At 51.6% G+C, this 18,084-nt stretch overlaps 1 protein-coding gene across 1 annotated transcript in view; it reads left to right on the forward strand.

The window, feature by feature from the left end:
• Positions 1 to 18,084, forward strand: part of COL4A2 (collagen type IV alpha 2 chain) — a 173,249-nt gene that overhangs the window by 105,929 nt on the left and 49,236 nt on the right. The window contains exons 8-18 of the mRNA XM_023253164.2: positions 306 to 377; positions 1,150 to 1,185; positions 1,293 to 1,355; positions 2,924 to 2,959; positions 5,385 to 5,426; positions 7,138 to 7,236; positions 9,122 to 9,157; positions 9,703 to 9,753; positions 10,667 to 10,711; positions 13,825 to 13,878; positions 14,746 to 14,812. Of these exons, the coding sequence (XP_023108932.1) occupies positions 306 to 377; positions 1,150 to 1,185; positions 1,293 to 1,355; positions 2,924 to 2,959; positions 5,385 to 5,426; positions 7,138 to 7,236; positions 9,122 to 9,157; positions 9,703 to 9,753; positions 10,667 to 10,711; positions 13,825 to 13,878; positions 14,746 to 14,812 (601 nt within the window). The remainder of the gene's footprint in view (positions 1 to 305; positions 378 to 1,149; positions 1,186 to 1,292; positions 1,356 to 2,923; positions 2,960 to 5,384; positions 5,427 to 7,137; positions 7,237 to 9,121; positions 9,158 to 9,702; positions 9,754 to 10,666; positions 10,712 to 13,824; positions 13,879 to 14,745; positions 14,813 to 18,084) is intronic.

Here is an 18,084-nt window from a genome sequence, read left to right on the forward strand (position 1 = left end):
GAAACAACATGTTGGTGTCCTGAAGGATTCGTTTACTGAGCATCCTTTTGGGTTTTTGTAAATAACCTAAGTCCTTTAAAATGTTTCCATTTTAACTTTGAAGGAAGATACTATTGGGTAAATACGAAGGTCTCGTCTTTGTGACTGAATGTAGGACTGGTGTTCAGAATAACCCAAATAAGCCGTAAGGACCACTGACATTGCCCATAACAGACAATGTCTAATCACCCACATGGCTAGCACTGCACTGAGTGTTCACGCGCCTTTCTGTGTTTTCTCTGTCTTCCATGTCCTGTCTACCATAGGGGCCCCAAGGACCCAAGGGGCAGAAAGGTGAGCCGTACGCGCTTTCCAGTGTGGACCGCGACAAATACAGGGTATGTTCGCTAGAGGTGGGACTCGTGCCTGAGCTATCAGGGTAATTCCTGATTAATAACAAAACTTCCCTAGTATGGCTGAGCTATAAGCAAGTGCCTCTGGGGTGGTAGAACAGCCCAGCACCATGAAGAAGCTAAAAACCTTCGATTTCTGTCCTGGGGCGCCTGGGGGGCTCAGTCGATTAAGCATCCAACTCTCTCAGGTCACGATCTCACCGTTCGTGGGATCAAACCCCAGATAGGGCTCTGTGCTGACAGTGTGGAGCCTGATTGGGATTCTGTCTCTCTCTCTCTCAAAATAAGTAAACTTAAAAAAAATCATCGATTTCCCATCGGGGTGACATTTACCTGTGGGCGCACACCTTTCCAGTCTGTATTCACAATGCCCCAGATAAAGGGTAGCATTACCAAGCCCCTGGCGGGGCTGATATAGTTTCTGAATTTGTTTCCAAAGTTGTGATAAAATGTAACTAAATCTAAAGACACTTAAAAACCAGAACTCTTGGGGCGCCTGGGTGGCTCAGTCGGTTAAGTGTCCGACTTCAGCTCAGGTCACGATCTCACGGTCGGTGAGTTTGAGCCCCGCGTTGGGCTCTGTGCTGACTGCTCAGAGCCTGGAGCCTGTTTCCGATTCTGTGTCTCCCTCTCTCTCTGACCCTCCCCCATTCATGCTCTGTCTCTGTCTCAAAAATAAATAAATGTTAAAAAAAAAATTTAAAAATAAATAAATAAATAAAAACCAGAACTCTTAAAATTATTTTCTCTCAACTAGGGTGAACCTGGGGAGCCTGGATTGGTCGGTTTCCAGGTAAGGTCTATTTTCATTAGAGAATGTTCCAAGCAGAATGTCAAGAACTCAGGACTGCACATACCGGTGTCCCTCTCCTAACAGCCTTCCTTTTTGCCTGTACGCAGGGGCCTCCCGGCCGCCACGGGCCTGTGGGACAGATGGGTCCGGTGGGAGCTCCAGGAAGACCAGTAAGTAGCAGGTGCCCGGCTCATTCTCAGGGGGCCATCAGGGTATCCCCTAGACACACGGCTTCTTCAGTTGTTGATGCACGTGGAAGCATCACGATACATCTCGGATGCTTGTGGTCACGATGGAGACTGTCGAGACAAAACAGGTCCTCTCTCGCATGCATTTTGCTGCTGTTAAGGTTGAAGAATGAGGACTTGAAATTTGTGGGCACTAGATCACCACCAAGCATGTCCAGTGTGGAGATGGTGCTGGCTGGGCCCCCTTGCAGTCGAGATGAGCTCTCTCGGCCCCACACTCAGCCAGCTGATGGCGGGAGGGGGGGGGGAGGGCACGGGGGAGGGGCTGTCACCCCTGGGCCAAGCACATCAAAGTCCGACAGGTGGATAAGAAGAAATGGTCTCTGCCTGGGCGTGGCCATCGTGACAGCTGTACCACACCTGGGCGTGGCCATTGTCACAGGTGTGCCACACCTGGGAGTGGCCATCATTGCCAGTGAGATGTTACACATCAGTTAGCAAAACGGCCCCAGTGGCCGCCTGAAGGGGTTCCCGGCCCGTGCAACTCAACGGACAGAGTGAGTGGCACCCGCACAACACGGGGTTGAAGGAGGGCTTGCTGCAGGGAGGGAGAAGACGAGAAAACAGAGGTGCTGGTGCCCATGAAGCCCCCCAGACCACTTCCCCCATCGCCCACCGGCCCGGCAGTAAACCACCCCCACTGGGTGTCTGCCCCTCGTTCCCTGGAAGTTTAGCATCAAGACAAATGGGCCTTGAACAACACTGGGGGAGGTCCGGGTCCAGGTGAGAGAGACCTTGTCGCAGAAAACCGGAGAAGCGAGGATCGCGCGATGCCAGGTTCTTTGCTCCCCCGCCGCGTACAGCTGTCGGCCCGCCCGCAGTACACACGCCACATGGGCAGGGGTTGGTCTTTAAATACACAGTTCGGGGAAATCTGAAGCAGGGGCCTGTCCCCGCCGTGTCCTGAGCTGATCTGACGGCTTCAGGTTCTTCTACGGGCCATTAGAATCGCCCACGCTTCCTTGTGCTTAAACGCTAACCGCCCATCTCATGCGTGTTTAACACCTCATCCTAAGTGTGGCGTTGACACTGAACACTTTGCAGAAAGACGGTGGTGTTTGCAGATGGACTTTCAACCCTGCAGTTCGGACCCGCAGGTTAATTCTGCCCGTGAACATTTGCTGACCCCTCCAGCAAAACATGCTAGGAGGTCAGGGGAGGCAGTGTCCACGGTGACAGGGCCTGGGACCTTGCGGGGGGTCTGAGCAGGCAGGAGTTAGGACCCGGGTGAAGTCAAAAGTCTGAACTCAGAAGAGCAAACCCAGAACAGCTGTAGGTGGACAGCTGGCAAATTCTGAGAGGCAGGCCCGCCCCCGGTCCTCTGCCCTCCAGCCCGTCCTCCCCACCGAGGCAGGTAGACCGGAAACCTCTCTACATACTACACGGTGTGCTAAATATACACAGAATGGCTTTCCCAGAGCTTTCCAGCAGAAGTTATCTGGGTCCTGGGATAAAGAAAACAGTTTACAGATTTCTTTGTATTTGTGCAGGGCCCGCCTGGACCCCCTGGACCTAAAGGACAGCCGGTAAGTCGGTGACGGGGGCGGGGTGGCTTACACACTTGTGTGCACCTTTCCTGACCATAGGACTACTTGGTTGACAACGACGTATCGTTTATTTCGTGATGAAAATGATTCTGTAGGTTTTTAAGACCAAAAAAATCACATCCCACTGCCGTCGTGTGGAAATCACACTGATGAATGTTTGATTAGCAATGTAGACGCAAGACCAGCTCGTGTGTATCCGAATGTGTCAGTGCACCAGAGGGGACAAAATGTGGCTGTGTTTGTGCGGGGTGGGGAGCCAGCGGCATTCCTGCCCAGATGTAACCAAGCTCTTTGTGCCGGAGGGTGACACCAGCCCCCAGGGAGCTAGTCCGTGATTTTCAAGTCAGGCTTGAGCCCAAGGCCATACTGTTCCCACCCAAGAAAGATGATTAAGTTGGATGAAGTACAAGAAAGGAGGTGGCTTGTCAGAACCTGTAGACGGAACTAGGGTTCAGTGTCAACGGGGAAAGTTGGATAAATGTCTAAGACCAAGAGCAGGCAGGTGGAGAAGGGGATGGGTGATCAGAAATGCTGGGCTGCAGCTGCCAGTGTGCAAGGACCATCCCGTGGCCTGCGCGTGGCCGGGGACATCCCCAAGCCTGCATGTTCCCATGTCTGCTCTACGGAAACCTCATCTCTTTGGCCTCCGGGGGACCTCGGCATCCACCGTCCCCCTCCTCTGCTCCCATCACCTCTGACCTGGCTTCCGGCTGGGGCTGGAGCTCATTAAGGCTGCTGCCCCCACCACTGGGCTCCCCACTGTCTCGCGGCCACGAGCAGGGTGGGAACGGCCCCGAGCCAAGAGAAGCGGATGTGGGACGGGGCCGCCCAGCCCCAGGGTCGCCTCAGATCCCCGCTTGGCTGCAGCACAAACAACCCTCGCCGTCCACCAGGTCACTTCCTGGGGACTTGGGCGGCCGGCTCGCGAGGCAGAGGGACAGCGGGGGCCCCCGGCAAAGCGCATTCTGATCTGGCCCGGCTGCCTTGCTGTGCTTTGATTTCAGCTCCCAGCCAGGTGGGAAAGGAGCAAAATAGCAAAAATTAATTAGGGGCTTTGTTTGTGTTTTTTGGAGAATATCTGGGCATCGGAGGGGGAGCGGGGTACTGCAGAGAGAAGGAGCAGATACGGCCCCACGCCATCCTTTGTCTTGGTGGGAATGTGGGGGCCCTGGGGAGGAAGCCGAGTTGTTTGCAGGCCAAAGAAAAGAGCGCTATTTCTAGAACATGTGTAAGTGTGTAGCACAGCTGCTCCTGGACTTGGGGGTCAAGTCAGTTCTCGAACACATGTCCCCCCCACTTGTGAATCTATTAAGTACGTGACAAGTCGGGGGCCCCAGCCAGAGAATCCCCAGCCCCTAAAGTCATGAAAAGGGTCAGATGTGTTTGTGGAATCAGGATTATCTTACCAAAATGACAAAAGGCTGAGGCGGAAGGGAGACTGAATCCTGATCCTGAGATCTGGGATCCGGGGGGGGGGGGGGGGGGGGGGGGGGGGGGTTAGTGGCTGTTTCCTGGGTCTGAGGAGACGCTGAGACCCTCATCCGTGGAGACGACAGGTGCGCTACCGAGTCCGAGAGACCCGGGATCAGGTCTGGGCTCTGCCGCATGCCAGCAGGGAGGCCGCGGCCAGACGCCTGCGGTATCTTCATTCATCGCACACTGCACAGGGTTAAACGCCGCAGAGCCCTGGCTCATGCAGCAGGTGCAGAATTAATGACACAGACAACTTCGGGAGCCTCGGGATGGTTGAACAACAGAATATATTTCAAAAAGCAAGCTAAAACATTCCCAGCGGTGACAAAGTCCAGAAAAACCGCCATTAATCCGCTATTTTCAGGGTTTCACTTAGAGTATAAAATACGGATTTTCCCTAAAAGCACACCTGTATTCAAGAATAGCACAGCATTTTCCCAAAGCCCATTGTTTTCATCACACTCACGATACACCGTGAGGTGCCGCTTTCCGTAACTCCTACGTGACCCCAGCCTGCTCCTGTTCATATTATGTGATCTCTGGGCTCACACTTTTATTACGTAGTTTATATGTGAAACTTGCAAAAGAAAAGACATTAATTTTCTTTTGTGTCAAATAGCTTTGGGGAGGGAATGCCAGAATATTATGCAAAGATAATTGTTTGGTATTTTGCAAATAGATAGAGCTTACATCTCTTCTTCTAAATATATATATGTATATATATATGTATATATATATATACACACATATATATAAACACATATATATATAAACACATATATAAACACACACACACACACATATATGTATAAACACACACACACACACACACACATATATATATATATATATATATATATATATATATATATATATATTTCTCTGTGGTTAATGACTTTTAAAAACTCAGAAAAACCATTTCTCTTTTCAGGGCAACAGAGGACTTGGTTTTTATGGACAGAAGGGAGAGAAGGTAAGGAAACATAATAGATTAAAGTGGAGGCCTGCTTAGGAATTAGGAAATAAATCATTTTGATGACTGCTTTCCATGCAGTCGTCTTCTGACCACTTGCATAGGAAATGATCACTGTAAAATGCCGGGCTATGGGAAACGCTCCAGTTACGGTGATGGGTCACTGAGACAGTGAAAGCCAACAGTCTAGGTTAGCCCCGGACAGATCTGTGACACAGACGTGAGTGACTTCAGCCGTCAGCAGCACCCACAAAGTAAAAGCATTGCCCGAGGTGTCTCCCAACGTGCGGACCCTCGAGGTAACTGAGCAGAGACTGAATGGAGAACCACAAGCCAACGTGGAGCCCACTCAGGGACCGGGCTCACAGGCGATCAGGAACCATGTGGGCGTCTGTAATCCCTGCACCACCAACACGCAAAGACCAAGGGCCTTCGAGAGCGTCACTTGAGGCCATGCACGTAAGACCCCCAATGTGGCAGGTGGCTCACACAAGCAGAGGCTCACCAACACATAACGGGTCGCACTCACCACAAAACCCACTGGCCACCATGAACTTTGTGCCGTGGCTTCATTGTTGATGAATTTTCATTTTGTTTTTCCACTGGGCTGTTTGATCGCACAGTACACTAAGTGTAGTCCGGTACTGCTCAGGTCCGAAGAGAAAGACTTTTTCTTTGTGCTAATACCGTAGAAAAAATTTACAAAGGAAAACGTTGAAAAATCCGAACACATAAAAAGTTACACACCTATACAATGAAATATAACAAAATAGTAAACTAACATAAGAAGAAGAAAAATCTGGGAAGAAATCACTGGGCAGAAGGAAGAGTCATCACTTTAGACAGGATGGAAAAGAAGTGAATGTGTATCATCTCCAAAGAGTTGAGTTGAATGTTAATAGAGTATCGAGGCCCCGATAGGTAAAGGAAGACGAACCAAGACCTCCAGGCAATTCTCAGATACAATGTTAGCAGACTCTCAGAATACTACAAAAAAAAAAAAAAAAAAAAAGAATACTACATTGTGTCACTTTGCTCCTGTTCACATTATATGACATCTGGGCTCAAATTTGTATTCCATAGTCTGCTTGTGGAAATGCCAAAGAAAAGACAATAGGTTTCTTTTTGTGTCAGTTTCTGGTAGATGAAGCCCCTTCTTATGCAAGAATCCTTGTCTAATTGTTGCAGATTGATTCCTTCTGGGATCTGTGCACCAAGTGAGAAGTGTTTCTTGCTAATGACAAAAGTGCAAATAAAGCTTGAGATATTTTATCTGTTGAAGATGCTACTTTTTATTCTATAAGAACACCCTTAACGGGCATAGCAGTGGCAAGACTGGAGTAGTCTTTCTCGGGAAAGGGTCGAGGTCCCAATCTTGGGACCCAATAGAGGAAAACATTGATGTGGCGACATTCAGCCCTAGTACAGGAATTAATCATAAGGAGATAACTCCACAGAAGCAAATGTAACCCACACTTATGAACAACCTCAACGCTGTTTATGAATAAATTGCAAATGATGATGAATGCAAGGAGGACACAAATAATTTTACGTTATGATTTTATTTTATACTATGATTATAACATTACAAAACTGGTGTAATTTTTGTAATATACAAAAGTAGGAATAGCAGTTTGTAGTGGTGCTTTTGTTCACACCTGATGGTGTCTTTGCAATTTAAAGCTGACTACTTTTGCTAAACCATTCCCAGGGCGACATGGGACAGCCGGGACCCAATGGGATTCCATCGGACATCCACCATGCCATCATCGGGCCCATGAAGGAGATGTTCCACCCAGATCAGTATAAGGTAAAGAGGCTTCAGCAAAGTTGACTGTGTTTCCAGTTGAACTGAAAGAAAGGAATTTTCTTTGATCCTTTTAAAACAATCACAAAGTGGGGAAATCTTAGTACCCAGCTGGCTCATCACACATGAAGACACCACCCATAATCACACAGGTGTACTAGTCCATCAGCTTAAAAAAAAACTGTGACAAATTTGCAACAACAGAAAAATTCACGAACAGTCTCCGATCTGTCCTGAGTGTACACATCTCCTGTGCAGGCACAGGTTAATGGTCCAAGCATAATTCAGAGCCAGGATGGGAACTATCTGAGCAAAGTGTTGTGTTCCGCAAGAGAAACCTACTTTTTGTCTTTGCTGACAATGGAGCATCACTGTGGGCGTTCTCCCATCAGTCAGTTTTCTGATTTTTATAATTTCCGTTAACATTTTCTTTGATTAAAAGTGTACTCTTGGCATCTAAATAAAAATTCAGGAGCGCCTGGGTGGTTCAGTCGGTGAAGCACCTGACTCTTGGTTTCGGCTCAGGTCACCATCTCACGGTTCGTGAGTTCGAGCCCCGAGTCGGGCTCCATGCTGACAGTGTGGAGCCTGCTTGGGATTCTATGTCTCCCTCTCTTTCTCCCCCTCCCCCCCAAAAAAATAAACTTTTTTTTTAATTAACACCCCACTCTACCTCTCACTCAGACAGGCCAGTGAACCTTCCCCAGTGTCCGGGCTCCCTTGTGCCAAAGGAAGGTAGTCAATAAACTCAACCTCATAATGCTGCTGAGTGGAGACCACTCTGTCAGGGCAAAGTCCCCAATTTGAGGTCACAGACAGTGCCTGGGACCAAAGTGAAAACCCCAAACATGGGATCTAATTCCAACTCTCAAGTATCTGTCCAGATGGAGATTGGGTGCTCGACCGTGGCTGGGAGAAGGCAGGCCTCCGGGAGAAAGTCGCTCCGGGCAGATGTGCCTGACTTCACAGCCACGTGACCGTTGACAGAAGGGGCTTGGGCAGTGGCTGATGTAAGGCAGAACGCCAAGGAAAGCGTGTCAGGAGCCATCTGAGCTTAGAGCAGGATGTCCCTGGACATCCAGGCAGGAAGGGGACCCCACTGAGTCATCAGGTGGGATCCAGGCGGGGACTCCGGCTCCTGCTGGTGCCCTCGCCATCAGCCAGGTAGGGCCTCTGTCCAGTTTCAGGACAGGAGCCAAGGGGGGAGTGAGGCCAGAGGACGTGTGATCCCTGCCGAGGTGCTCAAGCTTCTGCATCAGATTTCCTTCAGCTTCTGCAACAAGATGGGTGGGGGACGAGGGCCCGGCCAGCCTGCAGGAGGCTGCTGAGAGTGACAGGGATCCCGGGTGCCGTCTCAGCAGCAATGAGGGAAAGAACCCAGTGGTCACTGCATTTCTTCCCCCGTTTTAGACCAAGAAGAGTGGGAAAGAGCGATCATATAAAATTGAGCCTGCTTCCTAAAAAAAGCCTGTTTAGCTTGGGGTTTTAATATGCTCCAAACGTGTCCTTTCCCCCGAGAGGACCTTCCTAAGGCTCTTTTATTCAAATGAACGCCATCGCTGGGGGCCTCTCACGGGCACATCCTCTGCCACTGCACGTCACCATGGGCCTGCGCTGTGGGCGAGGGGGGGCGGCGTGCAGAGAGCGAACAGGCAGCCTCCCCATTCCACCAGACGTAGCATGGGATTTAACTGATACTGGGAAAGCCCAGGAGAAGTCATACTTCTTTTCTCTTGAACTTTGAAGCTGCAAAACGTGGGAGTTGTTTATTATGAGCCACTCGTAGTCACTGTTGGCCGTTGCATTAACTACTTTTTAGATGGTGAACCCCATTCGTCCTTTCTGCTCTTGAATTAATGCTCTTTCTGACATTTCACTGTCTTCGCAGGGCGAAAAGGGGAGTGAGGGGGAGCCGGGAAGAAAGGTAAGTCGAGCAGCGGCCGGGTTTCCTCTCGCTGGCAGGGTCCCCCCAGCCCCCCACCCGGCCCCCACTCCCGGTGACCACGCACAGGGCTCTAGCAGCATCCACCTGTGACACCGGGTGGCGCTTTGACGCTTCTCTTCAGAAAACAATTTTAGAACGTCTCCCCTTTTGCATGATACACACCAGCTGACCAACATCTTCTGGGGTTTGTGACCTGAACGTCGGCGCTTTAAGAGAGCAGGTGCACAGGCAGAGGGACGGCGGGCTTGGCAGTGGCTTCAGTTCTGGGGCCAGCACATCGTTGCTATATTGTCTTCCGTCCTCATCATGCCTGCCCTGTATTCCCAGCCCTCCTGGGCGTCACCTGCTACGTGACAATGCCAGTGGTGTCCTGGAGCGATGCTAGTACAGGCCACCTGGGAGACTCTCTGTGACCCTGAATCGTGCTGGGCTGGACGGGGGACCCCAGGAGTCCCAGGGGGCTAGAACACCCGAGGGGGTAAAGTGCACAGGCCAGCTGCCTCACCTGTTATCTCTCCTCCTAGGGCATCGCCTTGAAGGGAGAAGAAGGAGTCATGGGCTTCTCGGGCATACGGGTAAGCGATGCATCCCATAACTGCAGTTTGCTCTGGTTTGCATGTTAAGTAGACTGGATTCCTCCGAGCAGACTTGAGGTTCCCTGCGAAGTCGAGCTAGAGGCACAGAGAGGTCCCACATACCCTCTCCCCTCACCCACGCACAGCCTCCCCACTCCCAGCGTCCCTGCCAGAGTGGCCCTCTGACTGCGGCGGGCGAGCCCACAGTGATGGACACGCCCTCCCCCCCAGTAACCATGATGTTGGAGACTCCACTGAAGGAGGGCGGGGCAGAACACAGAGACATCTCTGCCAATGCCGGTGAGGCTGCCTTAACCCACGGTAATGGAAGTGTAGACTGTCCCCAACACAAGAAGTTGATTCTTGTTTCCCTGAGAGTCTAGGACAGTGGGTGGGATGCTGGGGGTCACGGGAGTGTCTCCCCCATGGAGATTCAGCGCCTGTGGCTCCCATGCCCAAGGGCAGACCTCCATCCTTAGAGCGTGGCCTCAGATGACGCCTGCCTCTTCGGTCCTCCCTCCATCGGCCAGAGCTCGGTCACCTGCCACACCTCACTGCAAGTGCACTGGGAAATGTGGCCAGAACAAAGGCAGAGTGGCCTTGCGGTGGCTCTCTGGTAGCCACCACCACTAAAAGGACACGTGTTAGAATCTTGGAAAATAAGAGACCCCTGAGAAAGTTGGAGTGCAGGTCTTTTAACACCTCCACCGGATGAACCATACTGTCTTTCTAGACTTCTCCGTATTTCTTTAGGCAGTAGGCGTGATGGCCCACCTCCTTCAGAAAATAATTTTGATACTTTCATAGTAAAGCATTTCATGTTAGCCCATGTCGGGGGCGGTAACAGAGCCCTCCGGGAAATGTTGCTGTCCATTCTGAGATGTTTTTGCTTCCGTTTTCCATCCCAACCCAGGGTTCTCCTGGCTTCGATGGCGAGAAGGGTTCACCAGGACAAAAGGTAAGTTTGACGCACCTGTTTATTTCACCACCGTGCTTTGGAGATGATTCCACATTAGCACGGACACGTCCACAGAGCTTTGGTAGCGACCTGCACAGCGTTGCGGGAAAAGGACGCACCGTGTGCCTGACGACCCCTCACCGTGGTTCCCAGCTGCTTGCTGTTTGCAGCCGTCACACAGTCGACAGTATGGGACACACCTCTTGGCGCCCATAGGCCAGGATTTCCATCATTCGGTCCTAGGAAGTGCATAGACAGGCTTTTTAGAAATCAGTTCAGCCTCTGAATCATGACTCCATTGAATCCTGCCAGGGCTCCACCGCCGTGTGGAAAACAAGGACGTGGGGCTCATCAGTCTCTGCGGGGAGCTCCCCGGGGACTTCAGATGGACGTGGCCTCCGGGTCCGGCTTCCAGCCGGCACTAGCCCTAGACCCAGGCTCTGCTGACACTCTAACCCGCTCGCAGCGGGACCAGCCTCGACTCCTTCCTGCAACCTTGGCTTGTCTCACTCCTCCCGTTCCTGTCCTTTCATCCCAAACTCAGGCCGAGAAGCTGACACCAGGGTTTCCCTAATTGCATCCACGTTCTCATGACATTCGTAACTGATGCGGGCACCCCCAAAGGCGGCGTTCCTGGAGGACGGCTGTCCAGGCGTACCCCAACCGAAGGCCAAAAGGCCAAATTCCAGTGGAAGGATTTCATTAGTCAAGCAAAGAGACAGAGAACTAAGGCAACGTCTACCAGGGACCTGTCTCCACCGCCCGTGGAGCCGAAGTTCTGTCGTTCAAACTTTCATCGCTTGCCAGTGACAGGGAAATTATAATTACGGGTTTCTTCTACACCCGGCACTCAGGAGTTACAGATATTTTTTTAATGCAGTTGGATACAGCTGCCCCCTGGAACTCGCTGTTTATGTGAGACAAGACGCCCAGTTAGACACTGACCACCTGGGGCCTCTAACTGCTGTGGCCAGATGTTAGAACGGAAGGCCCTCATCTTCCAGGGGAAGACGGGGACACTTCCGGCCAAGTGGGACGTCTCTGTGGGGAGACAGTTTACTCAACCATACAAATAGGAAATGCCCAGGACGTGTACAGATGGCAGAGTCCCTGCTTGTTAGGCCGCACGGCACCTCAGACGTGACCGCTGAACCTCGTCTTACTTGACAAGCTGCCATTACTCCTAGCGACCTGTTCAGTTACTGATCTAGTCCCCAGATAATTCCTCCTTGACCGCACAGCCCTTGCCCCCCCCACCGCCACCCCTGTTGTTATGTCTGCACAGAAACACAAAGACAACCCGTTAGGTGGTTGTGTTGACTCTTGGTCTGCCAGACAATCAGGGTTCCAGCTGCCTGTGGTCTCACGTGCACCTAAGTACAATCTCCCCCTTTTACTCTGCTGAGTCCTACATAATACTGAGCCCACCCCCATCCCCAGTCAATTCGCCTGCTGCTGAGAACTCACAGGGAAACTTCTAGATCATTGTTTTGGCTTTTTGGGGTTCCAGCGGCCAACAGGGAGACCTGTGGATCGATAGAGCCAATAGTGGGAGACATCCTGAGCACTCTTCCATTTTGCCCTTTCCCCTGTTGGTTTTCCGAAGCCCCCGGCTCATTCCAAACGTTTGCTCAGACGTGTTTCGGAAACGTTGGTGCTGCTGTGGCTTAGGCAGCACAGGTGGTGAGCACGTTGTGCGGAGGGGGTGGGAGGGGGGTACCCAGTGATGGCGTCGCCCAGCCGGACGGCGCTCAGGCACGTAGCACGAATGCACGTCCGGCCGCATCCAGCGCGGCGTCTGGGCTGAGTTGTTAGGTTGGCGCACAGGCTGCCGAGAACTGAGCGCCTAGCTGCTCCCATCGTCGGCGCGCTCTTTCAGGACTCCGTGCCTGTCTCGAGAGATGGCCTCCAAGTAGGAGATTGGTGGGACCTCGGAGAAGTTTCCCTTCACTTCTGAATCGTCAGCTCCACCTAGCGTGAAAGGAAGTCCGTCGACATGAAAGGCCTGCGTGGAAAGCACAAAACCAACCCCGTCATTGCTCACGCTAAGCAACAGGACTTTCAGCACGTGTGCTCCCGCGTTCCAGAACATCCTGTGAAATAACCAGGCTGCATTTTTTACACCACGGGCGCGTGGTATTCTGAACTTGGGGCCTCACTGTACCTATTCTTTGGCAAGAGGGAATGAACTTCTAGGTTTCTTAAAAAGCTTTGCATATATACCCAGCTATGATGTGGCTCACGAGGGTGAACGTTCTCTTTCAATAAATATTCAAGGAGATTAGAAAGCAGCACTGAGCACTTTCTAAATGAAGAGAAAAATTCTAAATTAAGGGGCATTAATGCTCCTATTTGGTGCTCGTAAAAATTTTTCAAAATCCCGCTTGGGGGGAAGGTTTTAATAGATGGATCAATCATAAAATCACTGAAGGGGGGCAACCCGGCCCCCGAGCCTCCTGAAGTGACGCAGTAGGAAGGACACGACACGCCTTGTGACTAATTCTCACTCGGAAGGTGCACCTGAGCCCAGGGAGGGAAGCCCGTAGCGAGAACAGCTGCTGGGGAGGACGTCTGCGGGCAGAGGTGCACACTTTCCACCACTGCGAGGAAGAGTGGACCACCAGTGACCCGGTTTCTTCAACAGCAACAATAACAGAAGTTATGGAAAAAGTAGAAAGGAGGAGGCAACTCTTAAGAATTGTGAGGCCGGGGCGCCTGGGTGGCTCAGCCGGTTGAGCGTCCGACTTCGGCTCAGGTCGTGATCTCACGGCTCATGGGCTCGAGCCCCGAGTCGGGCTTTGTGCTGACAGCTTGGAGCCTGGAGCCTATTCGGATTCTGTGTCTCCTGTCTCTGCTCCTCCTCTGCTTGCTCTCTGCCTCAAAAATATAAACGCTAAAAAAAATTTTAATTAAAAAAAATAATGATGAGGCTTATCAGCCGCAGGTCACGTTTGGACTTTGAGACCACAATCAGGGAACATTGGGCACAGAGTGGGTAGTAGGTAATTTTAATGAGTTGTCGTTAGTGTTGTCAGCCGTAATAATGGTATCGTGGTCACTTCTTTAAATTCTGTGTTAGCGGTAAAACTAAGCCCCGAATATCTTTCCTGCAGGGAAGCAAAGGACTGGATGGTTATCAAGGCCCGGATGGACCCCCGGGACTCAAGGTGAGCTCAGTTTTCCTGGGGCTGGAGGTGTGGTCTCCTGCCATCCACCCCATTGGAGGAGGTGTCCTCTGCCCTGTTTAACACTAGCTAAGCAAACACACAACACCCCGCACTGGACAGATGATATGGACACGGACTTATCGGTCACGTGTCCGGACCTCACAGTGCTGCACACCACACAAGGCACATGGAGGGCACACTCGGGATCTGCACCCGGGAGCAGAGGGGGCCAGCGGGGCTGTGGGGACAGGCTTTGTAATAACAAGAGGGTGGGGTATCCCCTGTCCCCAGGGGGGAGTATGATTGGCTTGCTCGAAGAATGAGCTGGCAGGGAGGTGAGGACCAGTAGGTTGAGGACCAGGTGGGGTGCAGCTGGTCGGGTGATGGGGCTCCAGCCAGGCAGGGAGACTTTCCTGCTGGTGGGGAGCGTATCTGGTAAGGACAGGGGCACTCCGCACTCAGGCATTCGGGGGCCCCGGGAGGCTCGAGGACACCAAGGCAGCACTTGGAAGTTTCGGTGTCACAATCCAGATCAGGGTACAGTTGCATCGTTCCCAGCTTGGGTGTGGCTGCAGCCTGGTATCCGATGGGTGGCTGGGGTACCGTGACCAACAGGGGAACAGTCTGCCCTGCAGAAAGTCGTCCCCTGCCCGCTTCTGGTGTTTGACAAGGATTTCAAAGTGAGGTTGGTGCCCTGCCCGCACCACTGCCTCTTGGTGTATCCGGCTGGTGGCTGGGATGCCCGGGCATCACCACAGCACAGGGCAGACGGTCCACATTCAGCTTTACTCCCTAGTACTAAGCATAGTTTCCCAAACTCCAAAAGGCAGGCCTCACGTTCTTCCATTCTCCTCTTTCTTCCTCCAGGGAGAAGTGGGCGACCGCGGCCCCCCAGGTGCCCCTGCGTACTCGCCTCATCCCTCCCTGGCCAAAGGTTTGTGTGTGATTTCTCCTGCGTGTCTATATCGTACGGGATCCTCTTCTGTCTCGGACACAGAGTCATAAACTGGCAAGAGAGGCTCTCTGAGTAAAACAAAGCAAAGCAAAACAAAAGATGTTTAGAACATAACCTTTGGAGAATATCAGTCCCATGTACAACTCAGCTTAAATGCTTAAACGTGGTGTCAGAGAGGCGCTCGTTTCACCTGTGCCTAAGAGAGCGCCCTCTGCTGGGCGAGCCCTGCACTTCCGCATACGTCGTGCAGATTCTGGTTTCGCCACCTGTAAAGTCACTGGAGAAATCCAGTCCTTGGGCACATCTGGCCTCCCTGACGGCGGGAGTCCCAGCTGCCTTTGCTGGTTTCTGCCCCACGTGCACCAAGATGCTTACGGCCCCTGCTGGCCAGTCCGAAGCCGGAAACTGGCCATAATCCATAGTCTGTACACAGCCACCTCCTTTGAACCTTCAAGGAATCCCCAGGTATTTGTGCATGATGGACTGCCCAGAAGAGGCTCCCGGTGCCCCAGTTGACCCCTGAGTGTACATGAAAGGTTTTGCATGTGTCACAGCTAATGCCCATCTCGTGATTTCACTCAGCCTCCCAGATTGGCAGGACCGTACCAAAATACGATTTTAATTCTGTGAGAAGAGCAGTGGGCTCAGAACCTTTTTGAATGTGAGTCCTTCTAGGTTCAAAAAAAAAAAAAAACCTGTTTTCAGTGCCCCCTCTAAGTAATCATATGTATATTTACTTATGGGTGATTCACCTATGTTGTGCAAAGCTCCGGGATTTTAGCTGCTATGGTTCACTACTGTATCCCCAATTTCTAGAACAGGACCAGGCAGAGAGTAGGTTACCTGAATGGCTGAACAGTGTATGTACTAAATAATACACATTAGGAAAGACTTTTACTTTAAAAGAGTTTAACTAAAGATGGTCTAATGTTTTCTTCCTGCACCCAGTATGTGTCCGCGGGTCAAGGACTTGCACCTGCTTGGTGCGAACCATCTGTCAGTTTAAGAACAGCCTTTGCATGTGCTTATCCGCTGTTGGTGAGAACTTAGACTAGCACAAGGCTAAGGACATCCCGGCAGAGCCCCTGAAGGAGTTCTCTGCAGGGTGGCATTGAAAGGACACCACTGGCCTCCCTCCGCAAGAACAGCTGTGTTTTGTTCATTCTTGCAAGTTAACACATACCGGTAAATGGGTATATTTGGAATCCCTGCTCAACACCTCAGATCGCCCTCCCTGCGTGGCTGGTACTCATGGAGTCCATGGGGTGTCCATGGACTGCGACACGCCTGCCAGGCCAGAAACCCCAGGAAGAGGAACATGAGGTTGATGTACTGTCAGTGGTTTTGGTGAAATGGAAATACTGTCCTTGAGGCTTTGGGAACATAATTTTTTAAATTAACCTTGGCGATTTTTCAAAAACGTTCACTGCCCAAGAGCCCGGCGTTGATCTAGCTTCCCCTGTCCACCAGCCTGTATTTCTAAAACCACACTGGGAAGGCGATGGTTTTAAATTGGTGAGCTGGGGGGTGCCTGGGTGGCTCAGTCAGTTAACTGTCCAACTTCGGCCTAGGTCATGATCTCGCGGTTCGTGAGTTCAAGCCCCGTGTCAGGCTCTGTGCTGACAGCTCAGAGCCAGGAGCCTGCTTCCGATTCTGTGTCTCCCTCTGTCTCTGCCCCTCCCCCATTCATGCTCTGTCTCTCAATAATAAATAAACATTTAAAAATTTTTTTTAATTAGTGAGCTGGCAGGTGAGGGCTCCTGACACAGGCTGATGAGCAGATTCCCTCAGCAAAGAAAGGAAAATAAATATCTTCACAAAGTAGCTTTGCAGGAGCTCTGTCAAATCCCAAAGGGTGGAGGAGACTTGTGTTTTTTTTCCCCTAATGGTTGCAAAGTAACTGAAACAAGTCCTGCTCTTCTTCCAAACAAATGAGAGGGTCTGTGGTTTGCACGTTCATCGTCGTCTCTCACTCCGTGCTCATGGCCAGCGTTTCTTTAGGGCTCGCCGGAGCCCGGGCAGGGGTCTGAGTTGTTAGACCATGATGCTTGTTAACTGATTTACTTTTCCTAACCACCCCTTGAGAGGGGGCCTGATGTTAGTCCTGTTTTGCTGGTGGATAAATTGAAACACAGGAAGTTAAGTAACTTGCCCAAGGTCACGTAGAATGAGTGGAGGAGGAGCGTTCAGCGCCCCCCTGACCCCTGTGCAGAGCCCAGCACCCCTCCCCTGCCCCGCCCTCCGCAGGGAGCGGAGCCCCAGCACAGGTAGCCCAGACTCACACTCTCCACCCTACTTGTACGCAGGCACACAGGCATCCTTAATTCAACGACTTGCTTTTGAGATTAAACAAACAAAAAAATTAAAGATCCCGTGCAGAGTGATGGCTTTCCTAACACTTGGTAATCCCTATGCGGTAAAGTGTCATATTGTCTCATCTTTTCTCTCATCTTTCCCAGTTGTATTCCAGGGGAAAAAATGTGTTGCACAGTAAAGCATTGCTGTTGACCTGCAGAGAACACAGCGAGGCCGCTGTGTGTGTGTGTCTGTGTGTGTGTGTTTCAGGATGGGGTTTGTAAGAGGGCTCACGTACGCTATCCTTCCAGCAGACAGCCAGGAAAAGTGGAGCTGGGCTGGAGCTGGGGCTCTGGGGACGAGGGGCCTCGTGCAGGAAGCCACCCTCCTCACTTCCTGGTCTTCCTGCACGGAGCCTGGTGCACGGGGGGGATCCCCAGGCCTGTCGTTCCTTTCTTTATCCCCACTCTAGACTCAGCTGCTCTCCCAGCCTGACCCCTGTTCACGGATCCCCAACACTCCCGCCAGAAGCAGACGCTCCCCTGCTCGCTGCTTTCCACTTGGCTGATCTCCTCTCCAGATCCCCTTCTGCCACCGTCCTCTGCCCTGTCCCTCCCGTCTCCTGTCCCCTCAGAGGGCACCCGTGTCCAACTGCCAGGCTGCCGTGTCCGTGGAACCTGAGTGCCGGTGGGCATGAAGCCTCACGTGTCTGTAAAAGTGGGGCTGTAGCTCTCCCCCGTCCCCCACGGCTTTATGAGAACCAGTCAAGTATTGCACACCGAGCCCAGTGCACACAGCCAAAGTTCCACAATGTCACCTGTTCCTGTTATTTTTAATCTCTACGGTCCCTCAATGTCCGATTTCTCCCCAAAATAATCTTTCCCCCTTTTGAAACCTCTCTGTCATTTTATGATATTTATGGGAATCTTGTATCGCTCCTATTTGATTAGGAATGA

This window comes from Felis catus, chromosome A1 (genome assembly GCF_018350175.1).
Source record: "Felis catus isolate Fca126 chromosome A1, F.catus_Fca126_mat1.0, whole genome shotgun sequence".
Lineage (NCBI taxonomy): Eukaryota > Metazoa > Chordata > Mammalia > Carnivora > Felidae > Felis > Felis catus.